Here is a 16,049-nt window from a genome sequence, read left to right on the forward strand (position 1 = left end):
AAAAAAAAAAGTTAAAAAAAGAAAGAAAAAACCCAAGTCATCCATCCAGAGCAAACATTGCATCACCCTACACTGGCTAATATACAATTACCTCAGTGAACCAGACAGAGTTTTTAACAGCTTTTGGAATCCCAAAGTCTGACATCCATCTGTCCATCCTTCTGTCATAGAAAGCTGCTCAGGATGAGAGGATGCAGACTGTGAACTTAAACATGAAAAGTTGTGAAATTCAGGTGTCTGGGATTCCTTTGTCCAAACACCTACATGGTGGGAAGACAATGGAGAAAACCAGGAAAAGTCCACGGTGAAGCAGCCCTTGCAATTGTGCTTTATCCCCAGGGTTATCTCCACAGGCTATGGTTGCTTTTAAAGTGTATTCACGAGGGTATTTGCTGATTGCAGTGAGATCAGTGACAGCTTGGGACAGACTGGCAGCTGCTTCTGCACTGCAGCAGCACAATGGGAGCACCTTCTGCCTCCCCTGCACCTGGGATTTCCAAGGTACAACATGAAGAGCATCAACCCTTCTCTCCCTTCCCAGGTGTCACACAAACAAAGCCTGCCACCCCTAGCTCATCCAGCACTCAGCCAAACACTGCTCATGAAAATGGGATCCCTTTGGCCATTTCCATGAGCAGAGTTACCTGGGCACAGTGCAGGAAGCTCCCTGCTCAGCCACGACCCACCTGCCCAATCCTGCTCCCCCAGATGTGTCACATCATCATCTTACCTTCAACTGCTGCTGTGCAATGGATTAAATCCTTTAGTATCAACACTGCAAACTTCGTAAGCATAGGAGCAATCAAATTATATTTTAATCTTAATTTCCTGTAATGCTAAAAAAATTAATTCCTTAACATTTCAGAAAAAGTTTGAAATGGTTTTATTTAGGATCTCAGCCCCACTATTACAAAACATAAAAACCCTTATACAACATGTTCATTATTTATATATTTTTAGGGGGTTATTTGCTTTTATTTAGTGACATTTCCTTCATTAAGTTCAATGAATAATCCAGCATCTACTTGTTTACCAAAGGCTTGGGAACATCAGAATATCTGCATATGGCCATACACACGGATGAAACCTCACACTTACACTGATACCCTTCCAATATACAGTAGAGCTAGCTGGGTTTTACATTGCTATGCAGACAGAAGCAACTACCACAATACTGTACAGGAAGAATAAATTTTTCAGTTCTGTGTTATGTGTCAGTTTACTGCTAGAACTATCAGCAGTATTGTGCATTCAAATGTGCTGGAATTCTTCTGTCCTGCAAAGTATAATAAGTGACAAATTACACAACATGGCTTCAGTCAGAATTATTTAATTGTATTCCTACAAAATTATGTAAACATTAGCATACAGATCCAGAAAAATCAATACAATATAATGGTGCATAAACTGTAAGTTTAGAAGAATGTCAGGAACACTTCAACAGTTTATAAATTAATATATACAGTATTGGATACTTCTCATCGGATAAGGAAACATCAAAACTGAGCAATTTAGGTGTAGAGCTGTAGAACAACAGAAGTGCTCAGACACCAAACTTGACTATGAGGCAACATTGCAATCGACCTGACTGCCTGTTACTGTTTCATATTAAGCACTCAATTTAGCTGCTAAAAAGTATAAAACAAAAGTTTTGGTAGGAAGTTTATTTTTATTGGAAATCATATAGTAAACATCCCTAAAATAATAAAAAAATCCCAAACCTAGAATACTCCATCAGCAGGTTTCTGGAAGAGTGAACCTAAAGCTTTCTAGGCTGCACAAGGAGATCACTGGCATCTCCATTCCACACTACTTCCCCCAGAGCACCAAAGGCATCGCCAGCTAAAGGAAACATTTCAGGGAGTTTGGAAATGGGGAGTGGTGGGTGGGGGGAGAAAAAGAAAGATGTAGAGCACATATTGGGCTGACATGCAGCAATCTGGGCAGTTCAGCTTTTTACTGGATTAGAACATCATGGGAATGTAACACCACTGTTAACTAATTCTGGGCTATTTTGCTTTAAAAAACCCCAAAACAGAAAGCAACAACAACAAAATAATCTTCAGCCTGCCTGTGATCAAAATCATATTCAAAGCATTCTTACAATGTTGCTCTTTACGAGATCAGGACCACACCATAGAATCCAGGATATATCACTCTTTTTCAGACAACACATGAAATGAAAAAGGAGTTATTTTTCTTTGTTCCTGTCCATAAAAGCATAATTCACTAGAGAAAAAGGTATGGTAAACATATCCTAATGAATGATCTCAAGCAAAAGGCATTCTTTCCCTTATTAGAAAATGCTCAGTATCACTGAAACTACAGACTGCATAAGAAGACTAGGATCATCCTGGAAGCACTTGACACTGCAAGAACTCTTTTAACTGCATACCTATAATATGATCATCAGAGAATATCTCCAAAGTTTAATTTTTCTGTTTCTAGACTTGAAGTAGAATTTCATTCCATCATATTTTGGTACATTTTTCATACCTGACCAATCACTTCTCACAATGACTACATTGCACTAAAGAAGAAGTATTTATATATAATAAAGGGGAGGCAATTTCTAGCCATCTAAAGCTTTTTGTTGTATTTTTTTCCAGTTGTTTAGGAACAAATTCTGTTCATCTCTTCTATATGAGATCCTGAGTAGTAAGGTGAAAAAGATTTGGCTGATAGCACCACTTTTCCATCACTTGTCATAATTCCCAGAGTACATCTATCATTGGCACTGCATCTAGAAGCACTATCATACTTGAACCTAAATGCCCAAATTAGAGCTAATAAAACAGTTATTCCTATTGCCAGAATCTGAGCCAACACTGAAACACCAGGAGCAGGAGAAAAGATTTCTGCTAAATCTAAGGATGCAGGTTGCAAACACAGAAAAAAAACCCTGAAATTCTAGCCAAAATATTTTCCTCATAATGGATGGGGGTGGATAAAACTACACCTGGTGGGAAGAATAGGAAGAAACCTCTGTGTCCATCACTTTCCAAGCAACACACCTGCAAGCTGCCCTCTTAGAATTAATGCCAAGGTACAGCTCCCTGAAGGTGTTTGTAAATGACCCAGACTCTTTCCTGTTGCTTCCCCCAGAGCAGATCAAGAAGTGAGCGATTTATTCTAAGCCAGACTGCCAACAGCTTCCAGCATTTAATTACCATGGTGTGTTTGAGGCTTGGAGAGTTTTATCTGACATAACTCAAAAGGATTCATTGATTAAGAAACTTAGGTCACTACATTTCCTGCTGCAGATTTTACTTGTATTGCGAACTCGTAATAGCAACTATGACAGACAATAAAAATCTAACACAGAAGAGGTTGAACTTAGGAATCTGGGCTGAAACTTAAACTGGGCTTAAATATGAATAGACAAAAGTCTCACTGGATTTGTCCTGTACATAGACCTGAAAAAGTTTTATCACAGATGTATCTGCAGTTTTGCGTAAACTATTAATGTACTACAGCAACACTAATTTGGTATTCACAGATAGTAAAAGCACAGGTTTTAAAATGTTTTGCTAACACTTCACTGTTGTTCCCATGTCTAAAATGACACAGGCAGAAATCCCAAACAAGACCTCATGTTCTTATCTGTAGCCTGCAGACTTTCCTCCCACTGATACGTGATTTGTTTCCTCACTCACATATCCCATGGGGATCTTATACTCACATATATGCATACTGAGAGAAGGGAGAACTGATATGACAACATGAACACAACTAGCAGACCTTAACTCAAATATTGCCAGCAGCAGTGAACCTTGAGAAACTTCCAATAGACTAACGTGTCTAAGACCTTGTTCAATGTGGTAACAGATAGCACCAACAAAATGGTATTGAAGAGTTTCATATGAAAATCTTTCCCTCTGCTTCCAGCTTTTGTCATATTTCTCATTTTCCCACTCTCCTTGTTCTTTCTCTACTTCTTTATGCTAACTTTTATGTCTAATTTGCAGTTGTGAAATGTATTCTTGGCTCCCCCAGAACGTTTCAATTTCTAACCATTTATTGAAAAATTAATTAGACCCAGGACATTTTAAGTTAAACAAATGAAAACTTTGGTACGAACACCAATGGTACCTTGGCACTTTTAAGGATTATGACAATTTTCAGTAAGAACAATCATTAAAATGCTTCTCTCTAACATCATCCAAGGAGTTACATGGCTGTCTGTACTCCAGCTCTAAGCCTCCATGAGAAATCTACATAAGAGCTCTGAAAAATAAAGGCAAAGGAGTACAGGGAAATCTGAAGTTTTTTAGCAATCTCGAGTGAAATGTACATGTGTACTAAAATATTCTACTTAACAAGGTATAACGCAAACCAGACATACCAAAGAATTTTTTTCTGTACACACATGAACAAGGTTTTCATGTATCAAACTATCAAACAAATAAATCTCATCTCTCAAAGGTATTTGTGAGGCTTTTTGTTTGGGTGTTATACATAACTACCAATGCAGTCAATGTAAATTAAGCCAGCTCATTAATTTTGTCCAGCAATTCACACAATATACCAGTGGGAGGAGATAAACAGTATTCTGATCAAATACATTTATTTTAATCTTCAAAACACAACCCTTTTTCTTCATCCTCCTCCTCATCATCAGTAGAATGTGCATAGGACTCTAGGGTGTTGTATATGAAAGAGTACAGCTTGACATCTGGTCCTGAAGTAGAACAGTTTCTGCATTGTTCATTGTAGTATCTCAGCAACAGCCTATAAATGTCCCCTTCAAAAACCAAAAAGAAATCATTAAACACCATGTAAGAACATGCCATATGAGCAATATATGATTGCAAAGGAAGGCTAGAAATGCACATGCACACTGAGACAGTGGCTAGGAACATCTCTAAATGAGCAGTGACAGCGGAGGCAGACTGTGTAATAGGAATGTCTGCACGTTGTTCAGAACATAGGATGGCCTCTCTCAACTTCCTGCACAAGCTACCCTAACATTAAGCTTGCATACACATTACTTACAAATATATTGCCAATTACCCAGCTTTGTGCTTCTGGCCCAGAAATTAAGACACATAACAATTACAATAGGACAATGGATACACTGCTTTTCTTGTATTGCAACTGAATAACACATCTGACACATCTTGCAGAATCAAGACAGACCCACTAGAAGACAAACCTATATCAAGAATGCCTAAGCAGCTTTGCCCTTTTAAAAGCTTTACTGAGTTATATCAAAAGCTTTTGCAAATCTTCTACCAACCACATGTATCCTAAGTGAATCAGAAAAGCATCTAGAAGTCTTCTAACTGATTAGCACTGTGCAGTAGATCCCAAATCAGAAGAGTTACCCATTCTGGAAACAGGTACAAATAAACTGAAACCCATTTGCTTGTGTTCAGGACTTAGTGGCACAAATTCGTATTGGAAAATTTCTACTTATAGAGATAGTTATGTCTCTTTTGTGTACACAAAAATTTCTTTTTGCTCACCAATAGTTTGGCCCTTCTCACAGAGAAAAGTATGCATGCTGTAAATGTCCCGCATCAGCTCCACATCTCCAAAGGTAAAATACACAATATCACGTCCAGCCTCAGCAGCTGCTAATATCTGAATTAAGGCTGAAACAACAAAAAAAATTACACATGAACACAGGATAAAAGAATTTGCTGAAGGAAAAAACACAGCTTAAGTTTACAGCAAGCAACCATAGCATCAATTTCCACATGGATGCTGCAAAGCAGTACAAGCAATGGGTAGGTAAATATTACTTCAATTTTTTAAATGAAGTAAAGAATGCTGGGCACTGCAGGTCAAGAGTGTTGAAGCATTCTGCAAGAGCTGTTAATGACATCCACCTTTACTTCCAGATAAACACTGTGCTTAAAACTGAGAGGGGTTTATTCTGGTCCATGTCTGCCCCCAAGAAGCATGCAATCATTAATTAGGCAATAAATGCTTGCAGGGGCATAAGGCAACAGAGCAGCCCCTTCCATCCTGGTATGAGCTGCCCAGACAGCCACAGACAGTGGGGTAAAAAGCATTCACGAGCACTCGGCCATTTCCATTCTGTGCCACCTGTAAGAAGGAATGGAGCCAATCCTCTCACTAGGTAAGCTATGCAAAGTGAAAGCTGACCCAACTTTTAGCTCCAAGAAAAGAACTATGGTTCTGCAGCCTCTTTCTGCGTAATTGAAGGTGTCCATCATACCAACAATAGAAGTATGCAGCAAGGAGTACGATGGCTTATTCTGACCTGTGAGGGGTGATGTCAGCAATGCAATTCATGTCACTTAACTTCCAGCTTTCTGTCAAACTCATTGGCCCAAGCTGCATCCCAAGTTCTGCCAACAGCTAACGTTACAATATAGACAGACTTCATTCCTCTAAATGCCAAAGAAAGAAAAATGTTTCCTTGGAAACAGTTTTTTGAAGATTCACCTTGAGAAATCATCTGGATCAGCAGTGCTCCTGAACCAAGCTAATGACCTACTGCAACTGGAGAAAGTAGCTCTGGTCCACTTCTCACCCAGCTCCTGACTTTTCTGCAGCTCTCTGGTGCTCATCAGACATCATTGTGCCAATTCCATTCACCAAACTGGCAGAAAAGTTATAGATGAAGAATAAAAGCCAATTGTTTTCTGCTAGAACAGCAGTTGAATTAGCAGAGTGAAAGGTTTGCTAAAAGCCAGAGCTGAGGCAAGGGAGGGCACCAGACCACAGAGCCAGGAACAACAAAGAGGGAGAAGAAACAATGAGAGGGAGAAGAAAACCAGGATCCTTTCAGGCAGCACCAAACTTAGAAGAGTGCAGCTTTTTCAGCAGCCAGCAATGCCAGGCTGGAGTGCCACAGAGGCATGCAATAAATCACAGGTTCATTTCAGGGAACTACAACAGTCCTAACAATGGACCCCAGCAACTATTCCATCTGCTGCAGCCTGTCTTACTCCAGAACCTGTTGGTGCAGCTCTGATATTAATTCTTCCTTTTTCAACCCAGTAAGTAGAGTTAATTAAAATGTGATCAATATTGTCTTTGTAAAGATTAATTTTAAATAAAACAGTGTACATAGTGCATTACCACCTGCTAGTGGAAGCTAAATAGAAAGCTGTTCAGAGCTCAGCTCAAGAATCTTTAACATTTTTAAACACAGATCTATTAAAACACTGCATTCCTTAATCAAAAAAAAGCTCCTCTCATAAACCTGTAGCTAAAATTATAAATTACAAGATTCACATATGAAATTAATCTCAATCTGGGAATGATATTTTAATTAAACCACTGAACCAGCTGTGGATTTAGTAAAGCTTCAGTAGTTTAGCTTTTAAAGAGTCTAATTAACTAGCTTGCATAGGGGAACAAAACCTAATGAATCTTATTATTCATTCCAAACTGCAGTTTCACTTTAAAAGATGTTAAAAATATCCTACTGCTTATTTTGAATTGCTGTAGATCTTATGAAATAGGCATCAAAATTTCTGTCAAGAATCAGACTTCACAGTCTTCTGGACATCAATGATACACAACACCATGGGAAATTTCCATGCTACTGGTACAGAAAGAAGCATCACAGGAAGAGCAACAGAGCCTGTGGTACTGGGGTCTGGAGGGATCTGAGCTCTCTTGGCCCTTGCACCCAGCTGATGTGATCCCACTTAACTTCTGGACTTGCACCTGAAGCAACGGCTGTACTGACATTCCTTCTTCTACTTTAAGAAAAGATACATGGGATATTACAGTTCAGATCCAAGATCTTATGCAAATTGAAGTACTTGTTAAACCTTCCTAACATAAATCAAGTATGCTCAGATCCTACGGTAAATACTAGTCCTGATATTGGTAAGATATGCATTTGGCAGCCTATTTTATCTAATGGAAATCACAAAACAACTGCCAGGAACTCAATGAGCATTGAGAAAAAATTGGATGCGTTATGAATTAAGTACATTAAGAAAAAAATGAAGCTGGTAGCCTGATGACTGTCTCACTGTAGCTACCTAAAGCTGTTCTGAAAAGCAAATTTGAAATACTCTTCAAATGCTTGGAAACAACAAAGAAATGTAAATTTCTATTTAGAATTATATGAACCAGGACATGAATTTATATGTCAGGATCCATCAGTTCTTGAATTGATGGAAAAGGTCTTAAATGAATGTAGGCATGTGATATCTGCTGCATTACAAATACTCTAATTAAATATAAAAGAACATGAGAAAGTGAGTGATATAGCAGGCAAGTCAGGAAAGAAAGCAGCATGACTGAGTGACTGGAAACCTCTCTGGCATACAGCAATATATTAAGGAGTAATGTAAACTAAACATTAACCATTGCCAGCAAATTTGTGAAGCCTTGCAAATTACCAGGTACTTTAAACAGCTTTGCAGAGATACGAATTTCAGGCAGAATCTAAAAAGACTGCTCCAGAAAGGTGAACAGATTTATATGACTGACAACTGCAATGAACATGTTCTTCTGTGAGCTAAAGCTGCACATTTGTGATTTGGAAGGTTTCAGTGCTACAAGTCCTTGCAAACACAGCATTTCACCATCATGTACTTGCCCCAAACTTAAAACTGAAAATAGCATAAAAGTCTACAGCACAAAGAATAGAGTGAAATGCTCTTTCATTGTTTAAGGCCACATTACTCAAGGCCTAAAGATCACCACTAATGTACCAATTTTATAGAATGCCATTTGCTGGCAAACATGTATTAATTAGAACAAAAGCAAAAAAGGTACTTGAACAAAAACATATGGTTCAGGATCCAAATGCAAGTTATTTGATTAATCTGAACTGAACTAATTGCTACGATTTACCTTTTAATCGGGAGTCCCCTCCAAAGGCACCACATCCCCAGTTTCCTGTGGCTATTGCAGAGAGATGTTGAGGTGGAACGTTGGGTCGAGAGAAGCCACAGTAGGCCTGCATGCACACAAGAGTCAGAGATGGATTTTAGAGGCAACCTGGTGCAATACTTTCAAACAATAAAATGATAACAAAAATCAGCATTGTCTCCTAGCAATTCCAAATTCAAACTACTTCAATACACCATTAGTCCTCCTTTAAATTCAATATCAATAACAAAAAAAATTAAGGGAGAAAGACTTTTGCCTTATTTGGACCCAAGTTAAAAATTAAGATACAGGTCCTGAGTCCCAGGCATTTCATCACAGCTACATGAAGCTTTTCAGGATAGCCTGAGCAGAGAATTAACTCAAGACTTAAAATTTTCCTTAAATACCAATCAGTCCTCATAAAAAAACATCAGCCAAACCAACACACCTTATAAATGTTGCAGTGATTTACCATAATTTATTTTAACAATGCAAACCAAATCAATACACTGACAATTGTAGGCAGATCATAAATTCACTGATGTAGGCAATGAGAATTTTGTACTAAGATATCAGTGAGGTTTACAAACTGTACTTAAATGTCTTTTTTAGGGCTAATTTCATTACCAACCATGAAGAAACAAGCTGATGAATGTTCCTTTAGTCAAGATGCTAAGGTTTCACAACTAATTTAAATTAGTCCTTCAGCACTGTACATCATTTCAAGAGAGTGAATTGCCTTTCCAGCTGAGAACTAGGGTGGTGTGTTCCCATGTTTGAATTTATTTAAAATACATCCTATAATATTCTATATCTTCCTGTACTGCAGAAAGCAGGAGGCTTTAACAATAGTAGCATTGAGCTCTCACATTCAACACCCAAGCTCACTGCATCTGTAAATGTAGAATCACACTAAGGAGACTCATCAGCACGTTTTGATCCCAAAAATTGTCACGCTAGCAGAATGTAACTGAATTAGCATTCTTGTACTTCACTGCCCAGAAAAAACAGCACTGCCACTGCTGGAACAGGCCACACACCTCCCACTACCTATGCCTTATACTGGCCATAATTCTGGCCCATTAACCTTCTTATTAACTTAGGAGAATCTGCTTTGTTAACTGGAGACTGATTCCAGACACAGCATGTCAGCAGATAAAATCTGTGCATGGGATAACAGCAAAGGCCTTGAAAATCTAAGGTCCCATAACCATAAACAGTTCATTGATGGCTATTACTAGTCCCTGTAAAAGTACAACCTTAAAAGCTCGGAAAAGATTGCTTTAGCTTCAACAAAAGAGCGGCAGCAGCAAAACAAGAAGAAAAACAAGTGACAGGAAAACCTCGGCTATGCAGATGATAAAGCACCTGCTACAGCTTGGGAAAGTAACCCACTGTTCCCAAACATTGGTGTTTCAGAATCCATGGCAGACACCAAAGACTGGGAAACATCTCAAATATCTTACTTAAGGGGAAAATGCCAAATTAGGGATAGCAGAGGAGAGAAAAAAAAATTATGTCCACCACAATTCCAGCTTCCCCTGTCAAAGAGCTCTTCATCCTGGGAACTTTGATGTGTGAGATTATCAAGGACCAGTCACTGCAAAGTGCAGGTTTTACACACACAGCTGACTCAGGGCAGGGTCAAGGACTGAAAACTTTGAATAAATTATGATAATGATTAATAATGTGCAATAATTATTAGTAGGAAGCATGCTAATTTTCAATGTCAGCCCAGAAGCTTTGTTTAAAAGATTAAAACTGGCCTGCATTGTCAGTCTTCTTCAAGAATCTAAGCTCTGACTGGCATGTATACACACATATGTAGTTACAACAGCCCTTACAGCTATTGTGAAAACAAAGAGGATTTACGAACAGCTAGATCTGATCTCAAGAAACATCAATACAGGAAAAGGTAAACTCCCAGGCAATATGTCAATACTCCAAGAGCAAAGAAGAAAGGTGGAAGAAAAGCATGTGGCACCACATTTATGAACTGCCTCATGTTAAAACATGAGGCACCTCCTTTTCCACCATGACTGCACAGTTGAGTAGGATTCAACAGCACAGAACTTAGACTCATCATTTAGAATTACAGAACAGCTTGAGTTGGAAGGGACCTTAAAGATTACCTCATTCCAACCTGCCTGCCATGGGCTGGGATGCCATTCTCTGGCTCTGCTTGTTCAGGGCCCCATCCAACCTGTGACTGAACTCTACCACGGATGGGGCATCCATAGCTTCCCTTGGCAACCTGTTCCAGTGCCTCACCACCCTCACACTAAGGAATTTCTTCCTAATACCTAATTTAAACCTGTCCTCTGTCAGTTCAAAACCACTGGCCCATGTATTGTCACTATCTGCCCATATTTAAAGTCCTTCCCAGAAGTCTTCTCTTCTCCATGATGAACAACCTCAACTCTCAGCCCATCATTTGGAAGCAGGACAGGGAAGAATTAACAAAATGTATATCCAAATTTCATTTATAATTTTTGGAAGTAATATAAAACACACCTTTGAATAGCACATCAAAGGACAAGAAATACATTTGACAATCTTTTGTTTTAACATTGGACAGCAAATCCCTGTCATATGAGACACAAATAAGCAAGAACTTCCTTAGATAAGAACAAAAACATAGAAGTATTTGAAAAGGCTCTATAAACATTAAACTGCAGGCTGTTGTAAGAAGTTACTGGCCTTGTTGAGCTCTCTTCTAATTTTCTCTGGACCAAATTGATCAAGGAAACGTCTGAAGTGAAATGCATCTATAGCAACAATTTCAGTGTAGCGTCGTTGCCATTCATCCCTAAAATCAGAGGGGGGAAAAGTTGATGACATTAGTTGTTTAATATCAGCCATATAACCCTGACTCAAAATGAGCAATTCCTTTCAGAGCTTCTGTTAGAAGCAGCTGAAGAGGTGAACTCAACAAACAATGGAATACTTTTTCTTTGTGGGTTGGGAATGAAAGCAGCATCAGAAATGAGACAAGCCTCCCCATAAATTTAGAAATACCCTGGCTAGACTTTGAGCATGAACGTGAAACAAATCTAATTACACAACACTATTTATCAAGTGTGTAAGAACATTGCAAGGTCAGTGTTTCTCTGCCTTCTTCCAACATCTAAATGAGAGTACACTGTGTATGTTTCTATACCAAATGAGTAATTTTCTGTATATACTCTAATGACGTTGCTGGAGAAATGAATTAGAGTGCAGAGCTTTCTACTCAGATTCATGGTATTGATTCTTATTCTGCCACACATCAGCTGCACTGTGGCATCTGAGGTATCAAACTTCTTGTGACATTGCAAACCATAGTTCAGTCAGTATCTTGACAAAAATGTGCATTAAATACATATATCTCTATACTGTAAAAGATGTTGGTCTAAGAACTGACATAAGGGCAGTTACCACTTATTAGCATTAGTATGATATTACCAATATGACATAACTTTATTAGCTTGTTGACTCTGCTGAAGAGAGCAACATCAAGCAAATATCCTATTAAGGCAAATGTTAGGAAACACTTAAAAGTTTTCAAATTTCTAACATTTATTTCTTCCTTCACTTAAAATACTTATATGGAACTTTACCTAGGGGTCTTATCTTCGTGGCTCCTTGCCCAGCGGTAAGTCTCTGCATAGCCTGTGTACTCACTGTACTGCTCAGTACCTGAAACAAATTATTTTCCAAATTACATATAAAATATGTACTTTTTTTTTTCATTTGGCAAATCTTTGATAGGAATCACTGCTTCTCCAAATGAACACACAGCTCTCAGAAGCAATGGGAAACAGAATCTATATTTGCACCACAAATACAAGATTTCCTTGTAAAGTTCCCTTCCCACAGATGATGAGCAGCACCCACCACAGAACATTACGAGTGCAGATCTATATATGCTGCCCAGTATATAATGAGAAGTGCTCAGCACCAACAAACTACCTCTGTACAAGCACAAAGACCCAAAAAACCACAGTCTGGAACATACCTGACTGCTCTTGAAAAGGTCCAAAAGGGTATCTTGGCAAGTATTAAAGGCTGTCAAAAAGCAGCTCCCTAAGGCCACCAGTAATTTTAGCTACTCTGCTTTGCTATACCAAATCCTTTTCAAAGGTTTATCAAGACGAAGACAAGACAAAGGAAGATTGAATTTTAACTGAAAACAAGGATCATAATCTTTCTAAAAGGCTGCCTTTCACCTCATTTTATAGAGCTTCAGGACCTTGCTTCAAAACCTGGGCATTGCACAAATGCTTCTGAGAAATACTCCTGCAGTAATGCCACAGCAAAATCACACCTTTTCCCCATTCTGAGCTCCCAACAGCTGAGTTTCAGAAGCAATCACAGAATCATAGAATGGGTTGGAAGGGACCCTCCAAGGATCATGAGTCCAGCTCTTCAGTGAACTCACAACCTTGGCGTTATCGGTACCATGCTCTGACCAGCTGAGCTGACTTGTCTGGAGGTTCATGCAGGTATAGTTTGGCACAATTATAAACAGTAAGAGTAAGAAGAGAACTGTTAAGCAATTCCTTAATTTGTGATACCAGCTATGCTTATATATAGAACAGGCAGAAATAGGTTATAATAATTATGAGCTGACAGCACAAAACATCTAATTACTAAGACAACAGTACTGCCTACCTATTGCACAGATCAGCAATACCCTGAGAATACAAATGTTTAAATTTAATCTGAGTTTTCCAATCTCTAAATAAAAATGCAATGGAAGTCGAACAATCAAAAACATAAAACTATTAACTTTAAACCTCACTGACAAGGAAACTTGAATATTTACCTCCAGTAGTCTCAAGCATAGGAAACAAGCTGTTAAAAACTGTTTACAATGATGCATATACGTCAAGATATTTTCCCCATTTACCCACATTAATTTTAACTGACAAGACTTATCAATGCTCATTTAATTCATCTGCCCTGTTACCCATTTATTATTTATTTAGTCTAGAAGATTAATCATTCTGAAGGCACACAAATCTCACTTAAGGCTATTTTGAAAAGCTGCTATGCAAAATGAGTGGGATGGTAAGAGATTCCTCACCGAGTTCACTTCCTGATACAAAAATCGTCTGAAAAATGTGGATAACAAAATATGCCTATGTATTCACACACATTCATGCCCTCAGACAAAGGACAACCACAAGCAGCTTCCATATTCTGAAATCAGTCTTCTAATTGAATTGCAGGCTATCAGTCTTCACTAAGACTTTTCCTGACACAAGTAAAATTCAGTTCTCTTGATAGGCTTGGTGAAAGTGTCTAAGCACAGAGCAAGAAAAGACAGATAAGGGAAGTATGTGACTCTTTTGAGGGCTCTCTTTAGAGGACAACCTAGCAAAAGTTCCAGCTTGAAAAAGGAAGCATTTCCTTTGGTGTCTAAGATGGGGAAAGAAAACTCTAGGTCATCGAGATATTGTACCAGCATAGATTAATGATAAAGTATTAGGCTTGCTTTTTCAAGGTTCATTGTTTTCATTAATTTTTATGGAAGTGTAGTGCCTAATGACAAAAGCACCAGGAAGCAAACAAACAAATACACACATATACACACATATCTATAAAAAAAAAATCAATGCTGGAAAAACTCAAGGAAATCACACAGACTCTAAAGTCATGTCCGAGAAACCCAAAGTTAATGAAAATCAATGAGTTTTCATAAGTGAAGCTCTGGAAATTTGTCAGACAAAAATGATTATTCAACTGGCAATACTTCTGCCTGTGAACTACTGGATACAAACTTCTGTTGCTGGGAGAACAGAAGCAGTATGGGATAAGCCAGATATGCTAATATTTCTGGTGAATCTTTTTTCTTCCCATCAAAAAAAAAAAAAGAAAGAGGTAAAAAAAGACAAACCACAAATAAAGTTTCACCAGAGCTTTAAAAACAAGCTACAAAACCTAGAAAAGCCTACCTAAAGGCAAAAGAATGTATAAGTACCATTCAAAAATCTATCCTTTGTGAGACTTATAAAAGTTACAGCATCAGACAAAAAGTGTAATTGCCAGCCAAGTGTCAGTGTTTATGGGACCTCACCAATTTAGACAGATTTGCAATTATTACAAAAAATAAATATACCTTTCTCAGACTCCATAGTCTAGCTTTACATTTGCATATGATCTGTACAGCTTTATAATGTTTCCAGTGACTGGGAAAAATTCCACCATAGCGTTCCTCTAGTATTTCTAATGAGCTAGAAATTATAGCCCTGAAGAGGCAGGATCACTAGCACTAAATAAAAAGTAGATGTGAAAACTGCAAGAGTTTAGTTTTGTAGTCACCAACATAAAGGCATATTTAGTGTCATAAGTGAGAGGAAGGTCCTTCTTTCCCTTTCAATCAGTTCTTCCAATCCTTATCTTGTACCACCATTAGTCTTTGGCTCTCCCAACAGTGGCACAATCAGCCTGCTAAATCCAGCTGAAAACCAATTTTCCTCCCTGAGTAAATTTTCAGCCAAACCAATTATCTCATCTCATCTCATTTGCTGCCTGGCTAATGTGGTCAGAAGTCTCCAAAACTGCCCTGCTAAGATGTAGTCCTGACTGGCCATTGATAGATCTGTAGATTTAAAGCAAACAAGGAACACAGCTTCATCTGCTCTTTACACTGCCTGAGGATGTGTGAGCTCAAACAGGAGGGAAAAAAGAAAAAATCTGAATGAAAACCACTCACACTTATTCACAGCTCTACCAGAAATGCAGCTGTAAGAATCTCTGGTGCTGCTGCTGACATGTCTGTAGGTAGATGTCTGTGCTGAAGAACTCGACTGTTTGCATGACCAGTTTCATAGTCATTATAGCAGTGATCTTAACCAGATACTGTAAAATTGCAACAAATTTAATTTATCTCCCAATTTCTTGGGCTCCTCTGCAAATTTAAACTACACAGCTTACAAACTACCCATTAGGCTGCCGAGTCAAGATGCATCACAAAGAATGTAATTTATCAAGAGGATCGTGACACAGAAGAGACTTGGCTAAGAACCAAGGTGGAAAAGCTCCAGGGATAATGATGGAATGGATATTTCCATTAGAGAAGAACTCCATAACCCAAATACTAATTGCAAAACACTGGAAGATAAAATATCAAGAAAGATAAAATGTTGCAGTGAAAAAACATTCTCACCTTTACTTGTCCATGCCAAATCACCATTTTTGTTTGCAGGGGAATGGAAGGTTTTTCAAAACAGTAATTCAGTGTTTCCCCCTAA

General features: G+C 38.3%; 1 protein-coding gene across 3 annotated transcripts in view; it reads right to left on the minus strand.

Annotated features, from left to right (window-relative positions):
• Nucleotides 1-1,314: 1,314 nt before the first annotated feature.
• PARG (poly(ADP-ribose) glycohydrolase) overlaps nt 1,315-16,049 on the minus strand; it is a 59,539-nt gene continuing 44,804 nt past the window's right edge. For all 3 annotated transcript variants that reach the window (XM_053984134.1, XM_053984132.1, XM_053984135.1), the window contains exons 14-18: nt 12,411-12,489; nt 11,512-11,620; nt 8,794-8,899; nt 5,469-5,597; nt 1,315-4,744 (exon numbers count right to left, since the gene is read on the minus strand). In XM_053984134.1, the coding sequence (XP_053840109.1) occupies nt 4,572-4,744; nt 5,469-5,597; nt 8,794-8,899; nt 11,512-11,620; nt 12,411-12,489 (596 nt within the window). In that variant the 3' untranslated portion in view covers nt 1,315-4,571. The remainder of the gene's footprint in view (nt 4,745-5,468; nt 5,598-8,793; nt 8,900-11,511; nt 11,621-12,410; nt 12,490-16,049) is intronic.

The sequence above is a fragment of the Vidua macroura genome, chromosome 8 (assembly GCF_024509145.1).
Source record: "Vidua macroura isolate BioBank_ID:100142 chromosome 8, ASM2450914v1, whole genome shotgun sequence".
NCBI lineage: Eukaryota > Metazoa > Chordata > Aves > Passeriformes > Viduidae > Vidua > Vidua macroura.